Here is a 12,747-nt window from a genome sequence, read left to right as displayed (position 1 = left end):
CCCAGCATGGCACCTCCAGCCACCCCCGTGAGGCAGGGGCTCTGTCACAGTGGGCGTCAGGCAGCTTTGGGCATCCCTGCCCAAATAGGGGGCGCGCAGCGGTGATGTCACAATGGCCATTGTGACCCGCGGGGCAAGGAGAGTATAAAAGGCTGCTGGGCCCGGGCCGTGCCTCAGTGCGATTTGGTGAGTTGGGGAGAGGGCAGGGAGGAGGGGGCAGCCCGGGGCTGCCGAGGGAGGAGGGGTCCCACACCTCAGGGCCCGTGCTACAGACTCACCCTCGTTCTGCTTCCCCCTCAGGTTCGGCAGAGGAGTGTGTGGAGGAGAAACCCCGGCACCGCTGAGGCAGGGACTCTCCAAGTGCTCACTGTCGAAGTGCACCATGTCTGCAAGGAACGAGAATGCTCCCGACTCGAGGGAGCGAGGTGAGAGAAAAGTATCCCTTTTCTCAGCAGGGCCCCTCTGCTCCTTGGCAGGGGGGACCCAGGTCGGGCTGTGGGTGCCTGCTGGGCCCCTTCCCCTCCACAGCCTCTGGCCCTGCCCATCAGCCAGCATGGCAGGGACAGAACAGGCCCTTGGGGACAGTCCCTCGGGGACACCTGGCCCCGCAAAGGTGCTCAATGGCTGAGCCATTTTCTCTCTCTCCTCCAGCATGCATGCTGTGTGGCCGGGTAGATGTCGACGTGAATGTCTGCGGCCATACATATGAAAGGGGTGGGCTCTGTGCCCACTTATGTTGCATGGTGAGTTCCCCCAGGGGTCCTGTCAACATCCCACCAGGGACGGTCCCTTCAACTATGACTCCTAATGAGATCCTGCTCTTTTCTCTTCTATAGTTTTTTGCGAGTGAACTTTATCGGCAAGGACTCATAACAGAGGGAATGGAAGGAATTTTAATAGACGATGTATGGCGAGCAATATGGCAGGCATTCGAGAAGGTGAGGACCTGACAGGGACAGGGAGGTTTGTGCCAGGAGATGCTCCCACAAGCTTAGCCTGGACCCCAGGGAAGCAATCCCGGCCTTTCCAACCTGCTCCAGGACAAACTGCTGCTCTGGCAGACGAGCCTTGTCCACCAGGCGGGTCTGCAGAGTGTGTCCTGCACCCTGTGCCCTGCCCTGCCCAGGGGTGTGGGATCAGCGGTGGCGGCATCGAGCCTGCTGCTAATGGGGCTGTTGTGTTCTCTTCAGCAATGCTTCGTCTGTGGCGAGCGAGGGGCCACCATCACCTGCACGGTGAGAGGCTGTGAACGCTGCTTCCATCTCCCCTGCGCCTCAGAGGGAGAATGTGTCACCCAATACTGCGGGCAGTACAGGTAAGGTCTGCCGGCACCAGCCAAGCAAGAGAAGACCCCACGGTGATGCTTCCCAAGCAGCCTGGCAGAGCCAGAGGCAGCGCCAGAGCCTGGACGGGCCTGGGGCTCCTTCACGTTCCTCTGCCCTCCTCGCCACAACCGCGGCGGGCCCAGCACTTCTCACCTTGCCCTTCCCTTCCCTCTCCCCCCCAGGTCCTTCTGCTCGGAGCACCGCCCGCAGCAGGCAGCGCAGGCAGCTCCAGAGCAGGGCACCACCTGCATCATCTGCATGGAGCCTGTGGGGGACAGCACGTCCTACCACACCATGGTGTGCCCAACCTGCAATCACGCCTGGTTCCACCGGCGCTGCATCCAGGTAGGAGCCCTCCCCTCACCCTGCGGGCACGGCAGCTGCTCAGCAGCACCAGGGCCCGCTCACCGCTCACCGCCTGTGTTCCTGCTGCAGGGACACGCCATGTGTGCAGGCATTCTCTGCTTCCAGTGCCCCATATGCAGAGACAAGATACCGTTTTGTCTAGAGATGTACCGCATGGGGATCCGAATCCCAGTCAGGTTGGTATCCCTCTACCCTGCTCTTGAGGCACGAGGGCACAAGCGCTGTGCACAGCCAAATACTGGACCATTTCATCCCTTCTCTTGCAGACCACCAACCTGGGAGGACAACGACGCCTTTGCATCACAGCGTGAGAGGCACCAGCGCTGTGATGCCAGCGAATGCCTTTACCCACGAGGCAGGGAGCAGGCAGAAGTACACGGGTGAGTTGCCTCAGCAGCCATCTGGGGCTCTGCATGGGACCTCAGCATCGCTGCAGGCTGGGGGAGGCAGGACAGAGCAGAAGGGATGTGCCAGCCACTCCCTGCCTCAGACGCTTTGTCCTCACACCCACAACCCTTTGCTTCTTCCCCAGGCCCTGGCAGCTGCTCCTGTGCCGCTCCTGTGCTGCCGAAGGCACCCACCGGCGCTGCTCCAACTTGACCAACAGAGCAGGCACCTGGGAGTGCGCCAGCTGCGCTGGCGTGGACAACGGTAAGACGCACAGGCCGCATGCTGCTGGGCTGCAGGGGCTCAGGGCAGCCTTGCCAGAGTCGAGTCTCTCTGACCCAGGACGGAGCAGAGCCTCTACTGCCGTGGGTCTGGAAGTCCATCCCACTCACCTTCCTGCCTCCTCTTACAGCCTCCAGTGCCAACCAGGGGCTCGCCAGCTCTAGCACCTCCAGTGCAGAGGCTCCGGGGCCCTCCCATGGCCCCCCAGCACCCGAAAGCAGCAGCCTCAGCAGCAGCAGCAGCAGCCAGGCAGCACCAGGGCCATCCCACAGCTCCCAGGGGACTGAGAGTGGAAGGCCAGCAACAGAAGAGAGGGCAATCCGCCAACCTGTACGTCAGGCCCAGGACACCTGTAATGATCCCGGAAGAAGCCGCACGAGGAGCCGTGCTGCAGAACCCAGCGCTGAGAGCAGCACGCCCAGCTTGGCCAGACAGAGGGCACCAGGAACCTCCAGTCACTCCATGGTGCCCGAAGGCAGACTCCCTCCCAGCCAGCGGGGACGACCCCAGAGAAGAAGCCGCTCACCGCTGGAACATCAGGCCACAGATGCCCAGAGCCAGCCCCAAAGACGCCGCAGGAGATGCCATGAACCACAGACCAGTGCTGGGAGCAGCAGCACCACCCGATCTCCCAGGCAGGCGGCATTGGGGTCCCCCAGTGGATCCCCAAGACGTAAACGGCGACGATCCTCCAGCCAGCAGGGGCGACCCCAGAGAAGAAGCCGTTCACCGTTACATCGGGCTCCGAATACCCAGAGGCAGACTGGAAGACGGTGTGGCAGCAGACATGCTACAACCCCTAGTGCTCAGAGCAGCAGTGACAGCAGTAGCCGCTCTGACAGTGAAACAGCACCAGGAACCTCCAGCAGTTCCTGCATTACGGCTTGCCGTGCCAACCTGGGGCTCGCCAGCCCTGGCACCTCCAGTCTGGATGTTCTGGGGCCCTCCTGTGGCTCCCCAGCACCTGAAAGCAGCAGCTGCAGCACCAGCAGCCAGGCAGCACCAGGGCCATCCTACAGTTCCCTGGTACCTGAGAGCAGCAGCCCCACCAGGCAGCAGGGGACAGAGCAGAGGACAATTCGCCCACGTTTACATCAGGCCCAAGACACCTGCAACAGGCCCAGAAGACGCCACAGGAGCAGCCATGCACCACAAACCGGTGCTGGGAGCAGCAGCACCACTCGATCTCCCAGGCAGGCGGCATCGGGGTCCCCCAGTGGATCCCCAAGGCGTAAACGGAGACGATGCTCCAGCCAGCAGGGGACGGCCCGGGCAAGAAGCCGCTCCCCATTACGTCAGGCCACAAATACCCAGAGCCGGCCCCGGAGACAGCGTGGGAGCAGACGTGCTGCATCCCCCTGTGCTCAGAGCAGCAGCAGCAGCAGCAGCAGCTCTGAGAGCGAAACGGCATCGGGGTCCTCCAGCGATTCCCCGGTGCCTGAACGCAGCAGCCACTGCAGCCACACCGGGCCAGTCCGGACACGAAGCCGCTCCCGGTTACAACGTCGGGCCTCGAATCCCTACAGCCGGCCTGAACAACGCCGCGGGAGCAGCCGTGCTCCAGCCCGACGTCGTGGCCCCAGTCCCCAGCCGCCATCACAATAAAGCTTGCTGCCAATCCCATCTGTGCGGAGAGATCACACGCGCGTGTCGGCTTCAGCCTCACTTGCACTCCCATTAGATGGATTAGAAAAATAACAGAATTCCAGTAAGCACGTTTGGCTTAATCACATTGTCCAGAAGGGGTTACGATCTACACAGCCAGGCATATTGTTGGGCTGTACATGTCCCAGTTATCAGCCAACCGTCACCCTGTAGACTATGGCAGGTAAAATTGGGAGCTGTGATATTATCGTGTCTTTGGGGAATTGTGGTATGAACGTTCCCTGTGAGATTCCCAAGTTTCACTCCATTCCAACACCCCTCTGTTTCTAACAGAATCACAGAATCACAGAATTTCTAGGTTGGAAGAGACCTCAAGATCATCGAGTCCAACCTCCGACCTAACGCTAACAGTCCCCACTAAACCATATCCCTAAGCTCTACATCTAAACGTCTTTTAAAGACTTCCAGGGATGGTGACTCCACCACTTCCCTGGGCAGCCTGTTCCAGTGTCTAACAACCCTTTCGGTAAAGAAGTTCGTCCTAACATCCACCCTAATACCCCCCTGGCGCAACTTTAGCCCATTCCCCCTCATCCTGTCACCAGGCACGTGGGAGAACAGACCAACCCCCACCTCTCTACAGCCTCCTTTAAGGTATCTGTAAAGAGCAATAAGGTCACCCCTGAGCCTCCTTTTCTCCAGGCTGAACAAGCCCAGCTCCCTCAGCCGCTCCTCATAGGACTTGTTCTCCCGGCCCCTCACCAGCTTCGTCGCCCTTCTCTGGACCCACTCAAGCACCTCGATGTCCTTCTTGTAGCGAGGGGCCCAAAACTGAACACAGTACTCGAGGTGCGGCCTCACCAGCGCCGAGTACAGGGGGACGATCACCTCCCTAGCCCTGCTGGCCACACTGCTTCTGATACAAGCCAGGATGCTGTTGGCCTTCTTGGCCACCTGAGCACACTGCTGGCTCATATTCAGCTGACTGTCCACCATCACTCCCAGGTCCTTCTCTGCCTGGCAGCTCTCCAACCACTCATCTCCCAGCCTGTAGTTCTGCTTGGGGTTATTGCGCCCCAGGTGCAGGACCCGGCACTTGGCCTTGTTGAACTTCATGCAGTTGACCTCAGCCCATCGGCGCAGCCTATCCAGATCCTCCTGCAGAGCCTTCCTACCCTCGAGCAGATCGACACATGCGCATAGCTTGGTGTCATCTGCAAACTTACTGAGGGTGCACTCAATGCCCTCGTCCAGATCATTGATGAAGATATTAAAGAGGACCGGCCCCAGCACCGAGCCCTGGGGGACGCCACTAGTGACTGGCCTCCAACTGGACTTGACTCCATTTACCATGACTGTTTGGGCCCGGCTATCCAGCCAGTTTCCAACCCAACGAAGCGTGCGCCAGTCCAAGCCAAGAGCAGACAGTTTCTTGAGGAGAATGCTGTGGGAGACGGTGTCAAAAGCCTTGCTGAAGTCTAGGTAGACGACATCCACAGCCTTTCCCTCATCCACCCAGCGTGTCACTTTGTCATAGAAGGAGATCAGGTTCGTCAAGCAGGACCTGCCTTTCATAAACCCATGCTGACTGGGCCTGATCGCCTTCTTGCCCTGCAAGTGCTGCGTGATGACTCTCAAGAGGATCTGCTCCATGAGCTTCCCTGGCACTGAGGTCAAACTGACAGGCCTGTAGTTCCCCGGGTCTGCCCTCCGTCCCTTCTTGTAGATGGGCGTCACATTTGCTAGCCGCCAGTCAGCTGGGACCTCCCCCGATAGCCAGGACTGCTGATAAATGATGGAAAGTGGCTTGGCCAGCTCCTCTGCCAGTTCTCTCAGTACCCTTGGGTGGATCCCATCCAGCCCCATCGACTTGTGCACATCCAAGTGCCGTACCAGGTCACCAACCAGTTCTTCGTGGATAGTGAGGGCCTCATGCTGCTCCCCATCCCCTTCCACCAGCTCAGGGTACTGGGTATCCAGAGAACAAGCGGTATTGCCGCTAAAGACTGAGGCAAAGAAGGCATTGAGCACCTCCGCCTTCTCCTCATCTCTTGTAACTAAGTTTCCCCCCGCATCCAGTAAAGGATGGAGATTCTCCTTAGTCCTCCTTTTTGTGTTGATGTATTTATAAAAACATTTTTTGTTATCTTTAACGGCAGTAGCCAGATTGAGCTCCAGATGAGCTTTGGCCTGTCTAATTTTCTCCCTGCACAGCCTCACAACATCCTTATAGTCCTCCCTAGTGGCCTGCCCACTTTTCCAAAGATTATAAACCCTCTTTTTTCTCCTAAGCTCAAGCCACAATTCTCTGTTCAGCCAGGCTGGTCTTCTTCCCTGCCAGCTCGTCTTTGGGCACGTGGGGACAGACCGTTCCTGCGCCATTAAGATTTCCCTCTTGAAGAGCTCCCAGCCTTCCTGGACCCCTCTGCCCTTCAGAACCGCCTCCCAAGGGACTGTACCAACCAGGGTCCTGAGAAGCTCAAAGTCAGCCCTCCGGAAGTCCAATACAGCGGTCTTACTGGTCCCCTTCCTGGCCTCGCCAAGAATAGAGAACTCCACCATTTCGTGGTCACTCTGCCCAAGACAGCTCCCGACAATCACATCCTCCACCAGTCCTTCTCTGTTTGTGAAGAGAAGGTCTAGCGGGGCGCCACCCCTGGTAGGTTCACTAACCAGCTGTGTCAGGAAGCTATCTCCCACGCTCTCCAGAAACCTAGACTGCTTTCTCTGGGCTGTGTTGTGCTTCCAGGATATGTCAGGGAAGTTGAAGTCCCCCACGAGAACAAGCTCTGAAGATTTCGCAACTTCTGTCAGCTGCCTGTAGAACTCCTCATCCGTCTCCTCATCCTGGTTTGGTGGTCTATAACAGACCCCGACCAGGACGCTAGCCTTGTTGTCCCCGCCGATCCTAACCCAAAGGGACTCGACCTTGTCATTCCCAGCCTTGAGTTCTACAACATTGAAAGACTCTCTAATATAGAGAGCCACACCGCCACCCCTTCTGTGCTGCCTGTCCCTTCTGAAGAGCTTATAGCCAGGCATTGCAGCACTCCAGTCGTGAGACTGGTCCCACCACGTCTCCGTGATGGCAACCAAGTCGTAGCCTGCCTGCTGCACGATGGCTTCCAGCTCCTCCTGTTTGTTACCCATGCTGCGTGCATTGGTGTAGATGCACTTCAGCTGGGCCATTGCCTTATCCCCCGGCCTTGCTATTGTTCCCCCTGGCACAGCTCCAACAATCCTTGCTTCAGCCCCATCCCCCTTCTTACCTAGTTTAAATCCCTCTCAATGAGCCCTGCCAGCTCCTGGCCCAGGATCCGTTTTCCCCTAAAAGACAGGGAACTGTGCTCTCTTCTGAAGTCCTTACTCTTCTCCTCTAGGTACAGTGCACCCTTCCTCTTCTACGTACCCTCTCTTCAAGATGGGCCAGGAGGGACATAACCAAGTAGAAGGCATATAGGAACCAAAACATACACAATTTACTCATTTGTCTGTTGGAATATCTCAGAGCCCAGGTCTGTACATTTTCTTCACCCCATCATCTACCAGCATGCACACTTGCAATATTCATCTGAAATATTACCAAATTTGGGGGCTATTTCTCCATCCCTAACTCCTCCATTTCACCTTGTTTTATTGGCTTTGTATCAGGCCCACGAGTACTGTCATGACTAGCGCAATGCTATGTGTAGGTGTGAGGCAGATTAATATGGCAAAGCACAACAGCCCCCCCGCCAACAGACACTGTGTCCGCTTTTCTCCAGGCACAAGGCTGTGCGACCAGGATGCCGAGCAGCTGCAGGGCTGGCAGAGCCGGTGAGCTCGGCTGTCCTTGCGGCTCTCCGAAGACAGCAACAGCAACAGGATGTTCATGGTGAGAAGCGCCAGCCCCGAGCCCTGAGCCCTGAGCCCTGAGCCCCGGAGGAGAGCCCGGCCCTGCGACGGCAGCAAGAGGACCGGCGCTGTCCCCGACAAAGCCCGGTCCCCACGGGGCCCGCACGCGGCCGCACCCCAGCCGTCGCCCAGCCCCTGCTCCCAGCTCTCCTGGGGCGCTGGGAGCAGCAGGGCTGAGCGGGGCCGTCGCAGCCCTCGCGGTGGCTGACGTGCTGCCCTTCCTCCCACAGATCTTCATGAAGTACCTGCAGCCCTCGGAACGCCTGGGCCAGAGCATGAGAGCCGTCCAGAGCATGAGAGCCCCGAGTCCCCACAGCACCGAGCTGGCTGCCCACATGGTGGACGTGCTGGCGGCAGAGACCGACTTCCATTCGGGACAGGTGGGTGCCCGCCAGCACCCCCGGCCACGGCCACGGCTCCAGCCTCCAGAGCTCCTCGGGGCTCTGTTCCTGCCCTGGTGCCGGCCCAGTCTCAGCCGTGTCCCACCGGCAGGTGCTCCACATCGTGTGGGCCATCTACAGAAGCCTGCCGTCCGTCAGAGCCGCGCTGGCCCTTCAGAGCCTGGACAGGGCCCTGCTGCTGCTGGCCAGCAAGCGCCCCAGGGAGACGGTTGCCAGCCTGCTGCAGTGCTCGCTGACCTGCACCAGGTACGGGGCCCAGCAGGGCTCCTCTCGCACACCCCCAAAGCCGTCAGCCGGGCTGGGGGCGGCCCTGCTGACAGCCCGGGGGTCCCGCAGCGTCGCCGTCACCATGTGGAGGGCGATGGTGTCTGAGCCCCCAGCCACAGAGAGGGTGCTGCGCGAGCTGCTCCGCATCCTCATGAACCAGTCTGGCTGCAAGACATCCACCTCCACCAAGGACCACCCGCGCATCCTGGCCCTGGCCGTGAGTTCCTCGCTTGCCCGTCTGCGTCTCCGTCGGGCAGGGGCAGGGGCAGGGGCAGGGGCCAGGGCCGGGGCAGGGGCCGGGGCAGGGGCAGGGGCAGGGGCAGGGGCAGGGGCAGGGGCAGGGGCAGGGGCAGGGGCCCTGCTCCCCTCCCCTGGCCCCTGCCAGCCTTCTCCGCACCCTGGGGCACCAGCCTGGGGGGCTGCGTCCTCCTCTGTCCCTCCCTGCCCACGCCTCCGCCTCCGGGTGCTTCCTGCAGGCAGCAAGGCCCCTCCACGAGATCCTCCTGCTGCCTACCAGCCGGGGGGAGGCGAAGGCCATTTTCCCCCAGCTCTTCCTGGCCCTCCTCTTCCAAGTGTCCTTCACCACGGAGCTGAAGCTGCAGGAGGTGCAGGTCTTCTGGGAGAAGCACCGGCAGGACCTGCTCACTCCCGTCAGGTGCCACATCCCCGGCCCCTGCTGCTCAGAGGAGCCCAGGGCTGGGGCTCCCGGCGTGACCCGGGCCCTTCTCTGCCTGCAGGTCCACGGTGCAGGCCCTGAAAGCGCTGCTCCGCAGCGTGGGCCTGGGGAGCCCGGTGCTGGCCATCGAGGCGCAGGGCGGCTGGGCCGCGCTTCTCAGCGCCGAGAGCCACCTCTGGGGCGTGCAGGTGGTGGCCAGGTGAGAGCCCCTCGTCGGCACCATCCCAGCCCTGGAGGTGACAGGGGCTTCTCGGAGGAAGTGCTGCCACAGCATGGGTGCCCGTGGCCGCTGGGCTGGTGGCAAAAGAGAGCGCTGCAAAGCCAGGAGAGCTGGGCCCGCCCGGCTCGGGGCTGACGGCGCCTGCTTGCCGTTCTCCCTGCCAGGGAAATGAAGGAGTTGCCCAGGAGCCTGCGCGCCACCATCATCCACCAGCTGGTTGAGCTGCTCCGCACGGAGGCCTCCTCCTGGCAGACGGTGGCCATGGTCATCCTCAGCAAGGTGAGCAGGGGCAGCAGGAGCAGCGAGCCCACGTGGGGCTCTGCACAAGCCCTGCTGCCTCGGGGCCAGGCTTGGCCGTGCCCTGGCATTCCTGCCCTGGCATTCTTGCTGCTGAGCCGGCACTGCGCCCCACGTCCTTTTCAGCTGCTGGAGTGCACAGAGCTCGGCGACGAGCTGGACTGCGTCGCGAGCCTCTTTGCCAGCTACCTGCGGAGCCCGTGCCTGGGCATGCAGAGCCTGGTGCTCAGGGCGATCCTGGGGCTCACCGAGAGGCCGGCCACGGTGAGCGGGGGCAGCCGGCAACGCCACGAGTGCCGCGGCTTGGGCTGGGCTGGCCCCGGGCTCTTGTGGCTCGGCACCTTGCCAGGCAGCGGGGAGGTCAAGGGGCGTAGGGCGGGCTGGGAGAGTGTTTTCGCCCAGGGGGCAGTCCTTGCTTTCCCCAAAGGAAGGTGTTTTGTTCACACAGGCGAGGCAAACGCTCCTCCTGCTGCCGAGCATCACGGAGCAGCTGCAGGCTGCAGACAGCGACACCCGCGCTGTCGCTCTGCCCGTGCTCAGCACCATGCTGCGGCTCCTGGAGGGGAGGACGCTCAGCCTCGCGGCTCTGGAGCTGGCCGGCAAGCTCCCAGCCCTCTTTGGCGATGTAAGGCTGCGTCCCCATGGCTGTGTCCCTGGGACAGCCCGCTGGGGGCTCTCCCTGCCCGCTTCCCAGCCCTGGGCGCCGCGAGCCCTTGGGCAGGCTCATTTGGGAGCGCTTTTGGGGGATCGGGGACTTTGCCCACAGCAGGACCCATGTCCTCCTCTCGCCCTCCCCAGGACTCAAGTACGGTGCGGCTTCTCTCTATTCGCCTCTTCCTCGACACGCTGGGCTTTGTGGAGGGCAGCCAAGAGAAGCTGCAGCAGGTGGCACACAGGAGCCTGCTCCCGCTGTCCCTCCACCTGCACGACCAGGACGAGAGCGTGGCCGAGGTGGGCATTTTGCTCCTCGGGGGAGGGCGATGCTGACTGCCCTGCCCTGCCCTGCCCTGCCTTGGGGGCCCCCGAGCACCAGGGGTGCTGCAGCTGCTGGCAGCGTTAGGCTCCACTGAGGCCCCCTCCCTGCGGAGGGGCTGCGGGGGGGGAGCAGGGTCTTCTGCCCAGGCTCTGCTGCCATCTCAGCTGTTCTGCAGGCCTCCCGGGAAGCCCTCCTTGGTGTTGCGCGCTTCCTGCGCTGGAGGCAGCTGGCGCACCTGGCCGAGACGCTGCAGAGCTGGAAGATCGGCGAGTGCCTGGTACGCACAGTTCTGCACCCAGGGCCGGGGCCGGGGCCGGGGCCGCCCTGCGCTGAGCCCGCGCCCTTCCCTCTGCAGCTGGCCAGGAGGAGCAGCGCAGCAGAGGAGTACCTGGCCCAGAGCCTGCCCTACCTGCAGAGCCTGCAGGAGCCCCTGCGGCGGGAGGCTGTGAGGTTCACTGGTGAGCCGCGAGCCTGGCGTCCCCCGTCCCTGTGCCTTCGTGCTGCGCCCCGGGGAGCAGCCGGGGGCGCTGACAGGCCGTGTGTCCCCAGGGCTCGTGGGGAGGCACCTGCTGGATCAGCACCAGAGCAAGAGCCAGGACATCTGCCAAGGTGAGCCAGGGAGGGGGATGGCAGGAGCCTGTCCCCTGCTCCCTCCTGGCTGTGCGGAGAGCTGGGGGCAACGTCTGCGGGGGGCCGGGCGCTCTGCGGGTACAGGGCCGTCACCTCGCCTCTCCTTCTCTGTTCTCTCAGTCCTGCGAGGCTTGGCAAACGACCCCAGCGAATCGGTCTCGTCGCTGGCGATTCAGACGGTGCTGATCCTGCAAGCACCAAGGCCACGCTCGCGCTTCAGCTTTCGGCAGCTGTGCTCCAAGCTGCAGAAGGCGTGGAGGAGGCGACGCTCTTCCCCGGCAGGCAGCTGAGCGTGCTGGAAAGCTCCCGGCATCTCCTCCTGCCTGCGGCGCAGCCCCGCTCCCCGGGCACGTTCCCTCCACTTCTCCGGCCTTCTGCGTGCCGGGGGCACGCCCGAAGCAGCTCCCAAAGCCCATGAACAACAGGGCTTCAGCCGGCGCCTCTCCAGCAGCGAGCCTGCTCCAAGACCCCCGCTTCGGCCTGGGACACTGCCAGGGATGGCACAGCCGCAGCTCCACTGGGCCACCCGCCCTCAGCGCGGAAAGTGGCCTCCTCCTCCTCCTCGTTGCCATCAGAGCTGGCCAGCAGCATCCTCAGCTACACGCAGGCTGTGCCTCCCCAGCCCCGGGGGCACTGTGCAGCCCTCCCTGGAGCGCAGCTCTGCGCACACGCCCCACGCCTGGGGGCCTCGCTCTTTTGCCCTCTCTCTGGCCTTTCGCGCGGTCTCACCCATTTTCTTTCCCTTCCCTTCCCTGCCCTGCCCTTCCCTGCCCTGCCCTGCCCTGCCCTGCCCTTCCTGCCCTGCCCATCCCTTCATTTTTTCCTCCCTCTTCCTTTTCCCTTTAATTAAACTTTTTGTATCTCAAAATGCCCTCTCTCTGGCCTTTCGCGCGGTCTCACCCATTTTCTTCCCTTCCCTTCCCTTCCCTTCCCTTCCCTTCCCTTCCCTTCCCTTCCCTTCCCTTCCCTTCCCTTCCCTTCCCTTCCCTGCCCTGCCCTGCCCTGCCCTGCCCTGCCCTGCCCTGCCCTGCCCTGCCCTGCCCTGCCCTGCCCTGCCCTGCCCTGCCCTGCCCGTCCCTTCATTTTTTCCTCCCTCTCCCTTTTCCCTTTAATTAAACTTTTTGTATCTCAAACCACGAGCTCCACGTGTCTGTCGTATTTTCTCCCCCTGCCTCTTGGAGGAGAGGCAGGGAGAGAGCGGCCGTGCTGGAACTCGGCTGCCCACCTGAGGAAAACCAGCACCCTGTTGGGACAGCAGGGGCATGCTGGAGTGCTGCCTTTCTCCACTTCACCATTTGCCTGGAGGAAGGATCTGCCCCCTCTGACTCTGGCCAGCACTGAGTGTCCTTTTGGGATGCTGCCAGGCTGCACGAGGACAGCCAGGCGCTGTAGCACTGGGGAGAGTCTCCAAGTGCCTTCCC

At 62.0% G+C, this 12,747-nt stretch overlaps 2 protein-coding genes across 5 annotated transcripts; both read left to right on the top strand.

Annotated features, from left to right (window-relative positions):
* Window positions 1-296: 296 nt before the first annotated feature.
* Window positions 297-7,406, top strand: LOC140003629 (PHD finger protein 7-like). The gene is made up of 11 exons (XM_072044496.1): window positions 297-425; window positions 652-743; window positions 837-938; window positions 1,191-1,315; window positions 1,508-1,670; window positions 1,761-1,867; window positions 1,958-2,071; window positions 2,224-2,342; window positions 2,491-3,033; window positions 4,104-4,188; window positions 7,346-7,406. Exons 1-11 carry the CDS (start codon window positions 383-385, stop codon window positions 7,404-7,406), a joined length of 1,554 nt encoding a protein of 517 aa, XP_071900597.1. The 5' UTR covers window positions 297-382.
* Window positions 7,407-7,813: 407 nt separating this feature from the next.
* Window positions 7,814-12,319, top strand: LOC113842005 (maestro heat-like repeat-containing protein family member 6). 4 transcript variants are annotated; one of them, XM_038186035.2, is made up of 13 exons: window positions 7,818-8,239; window positions 8,352-8,506; window positions 8,597-8,744; window positions 9,004-9,182; window positions 9,265-9,402; window positions 9,588-9,702; window positions 9,847-9,984; window positions 10,169-10,345; window positions 10,519-10,671; window positions 10,872-10,973; window positions 11,052-11,154; window positions 11,246-11,305; window positions 11,447-12,319. In XM_038186035.2, exons 1-13 carry the CDS (start codon window positions 8,096-8,098, stop codon window positions 11,614-11,616), a joined length of 1,782 nt encoding a protein of 593 aa, XP_038041963.2. In that variant the 5' UTR covers window positions 7,818-8,095; the 3' UTR covers window positions 11,617-12,319. The 4 variants fall into 4 exon arrangements, with proteins under 4 accessions (XP_071900404.1, XP_071900405.1, XP_071900406.1 ...); XM_072044304.1 differs by having other exon boundaries at window positions 7,816-8,239; window positions 11,052-11,305; XM_072044305.1 differs by having other exon boundaries at window positions 7,816-8,239; window positions 10,872-11,154.
* Window positions 12,320-12,747: the final 428 nt, after the last annotated feature.

The sequence above is a fragment of the Anas platyrhynchos genome, chromosome 13 (genome assembly GCF_047663525.1).
Source record: "Anas platyrhynchos isolate ZD024472 breed Pekin duck chromosome 13, IASCAAS_PekinDuck_T2T, whole genome shotgun sequence".
Taxonomy (NCBI): domain Eukaryota; kingdom Metazoa; phylum Chordata; class Aves; order Anseriformes; family Anatidae; genus Anas; species Anas platyrhynchos.
Note: the sequence above shows the minus strand (reverse complement) of the source record. Positions and strands in the feature narration are given on the sequence as shown.

What these genes read in the sequence shown, in the direction of transcription:
- LOC140003629 (XM_072044496.1), top strand. Translation starts at nt 383, where the DNA reads ATGTCTGCAAGGAACGAGAATGCTCCCGACTCGAGGGAGCGAG. An exon ending in CTGCGCTGGCGTGGACAACG is followed by an intron (nt 2,343 to 2,490) that starts GTAAGACGCACA and finishes CTCCTCTTACAG; the next exon opens with CCTCCAGTGCCAACCAGGGG. An exon ending in CACCCTGTAGACTATGGCAG is followed by an intron (nt 4,189 to 7,345) that starts GTAAAATTGGGA and finishes CTTCTCCTCTAG; the next exon opens with GTACAGTGCACCCTTCCTCT.
- LOC113842005 (XM_072044303.1), top strand. Translation starts at nt 8,096, where the DNA reads ATGAAGTACCTGCAGCCCTCGGAACGCCTGGGCCAGAGCATGAGAGCC. An exon ending in TCACCGAGAGGCCGGCCACG is followed by an intron (nt 9,985 to 10,168) that starts GTGAGCGGGGGC and finishes TTGTTCACACAG; the next exon opens with GCGAGGCAAACGCTCCTCCT. An exon ending in AGGACGAGAGCGTGGCCGAG is followed by an intron (nt 10,672 to 10,871) that starts GTGGGCATTTTG and finishes GCTGTTCTGCAG; the next exon opens with GCCTCCCGGGAAGCCCTCCT.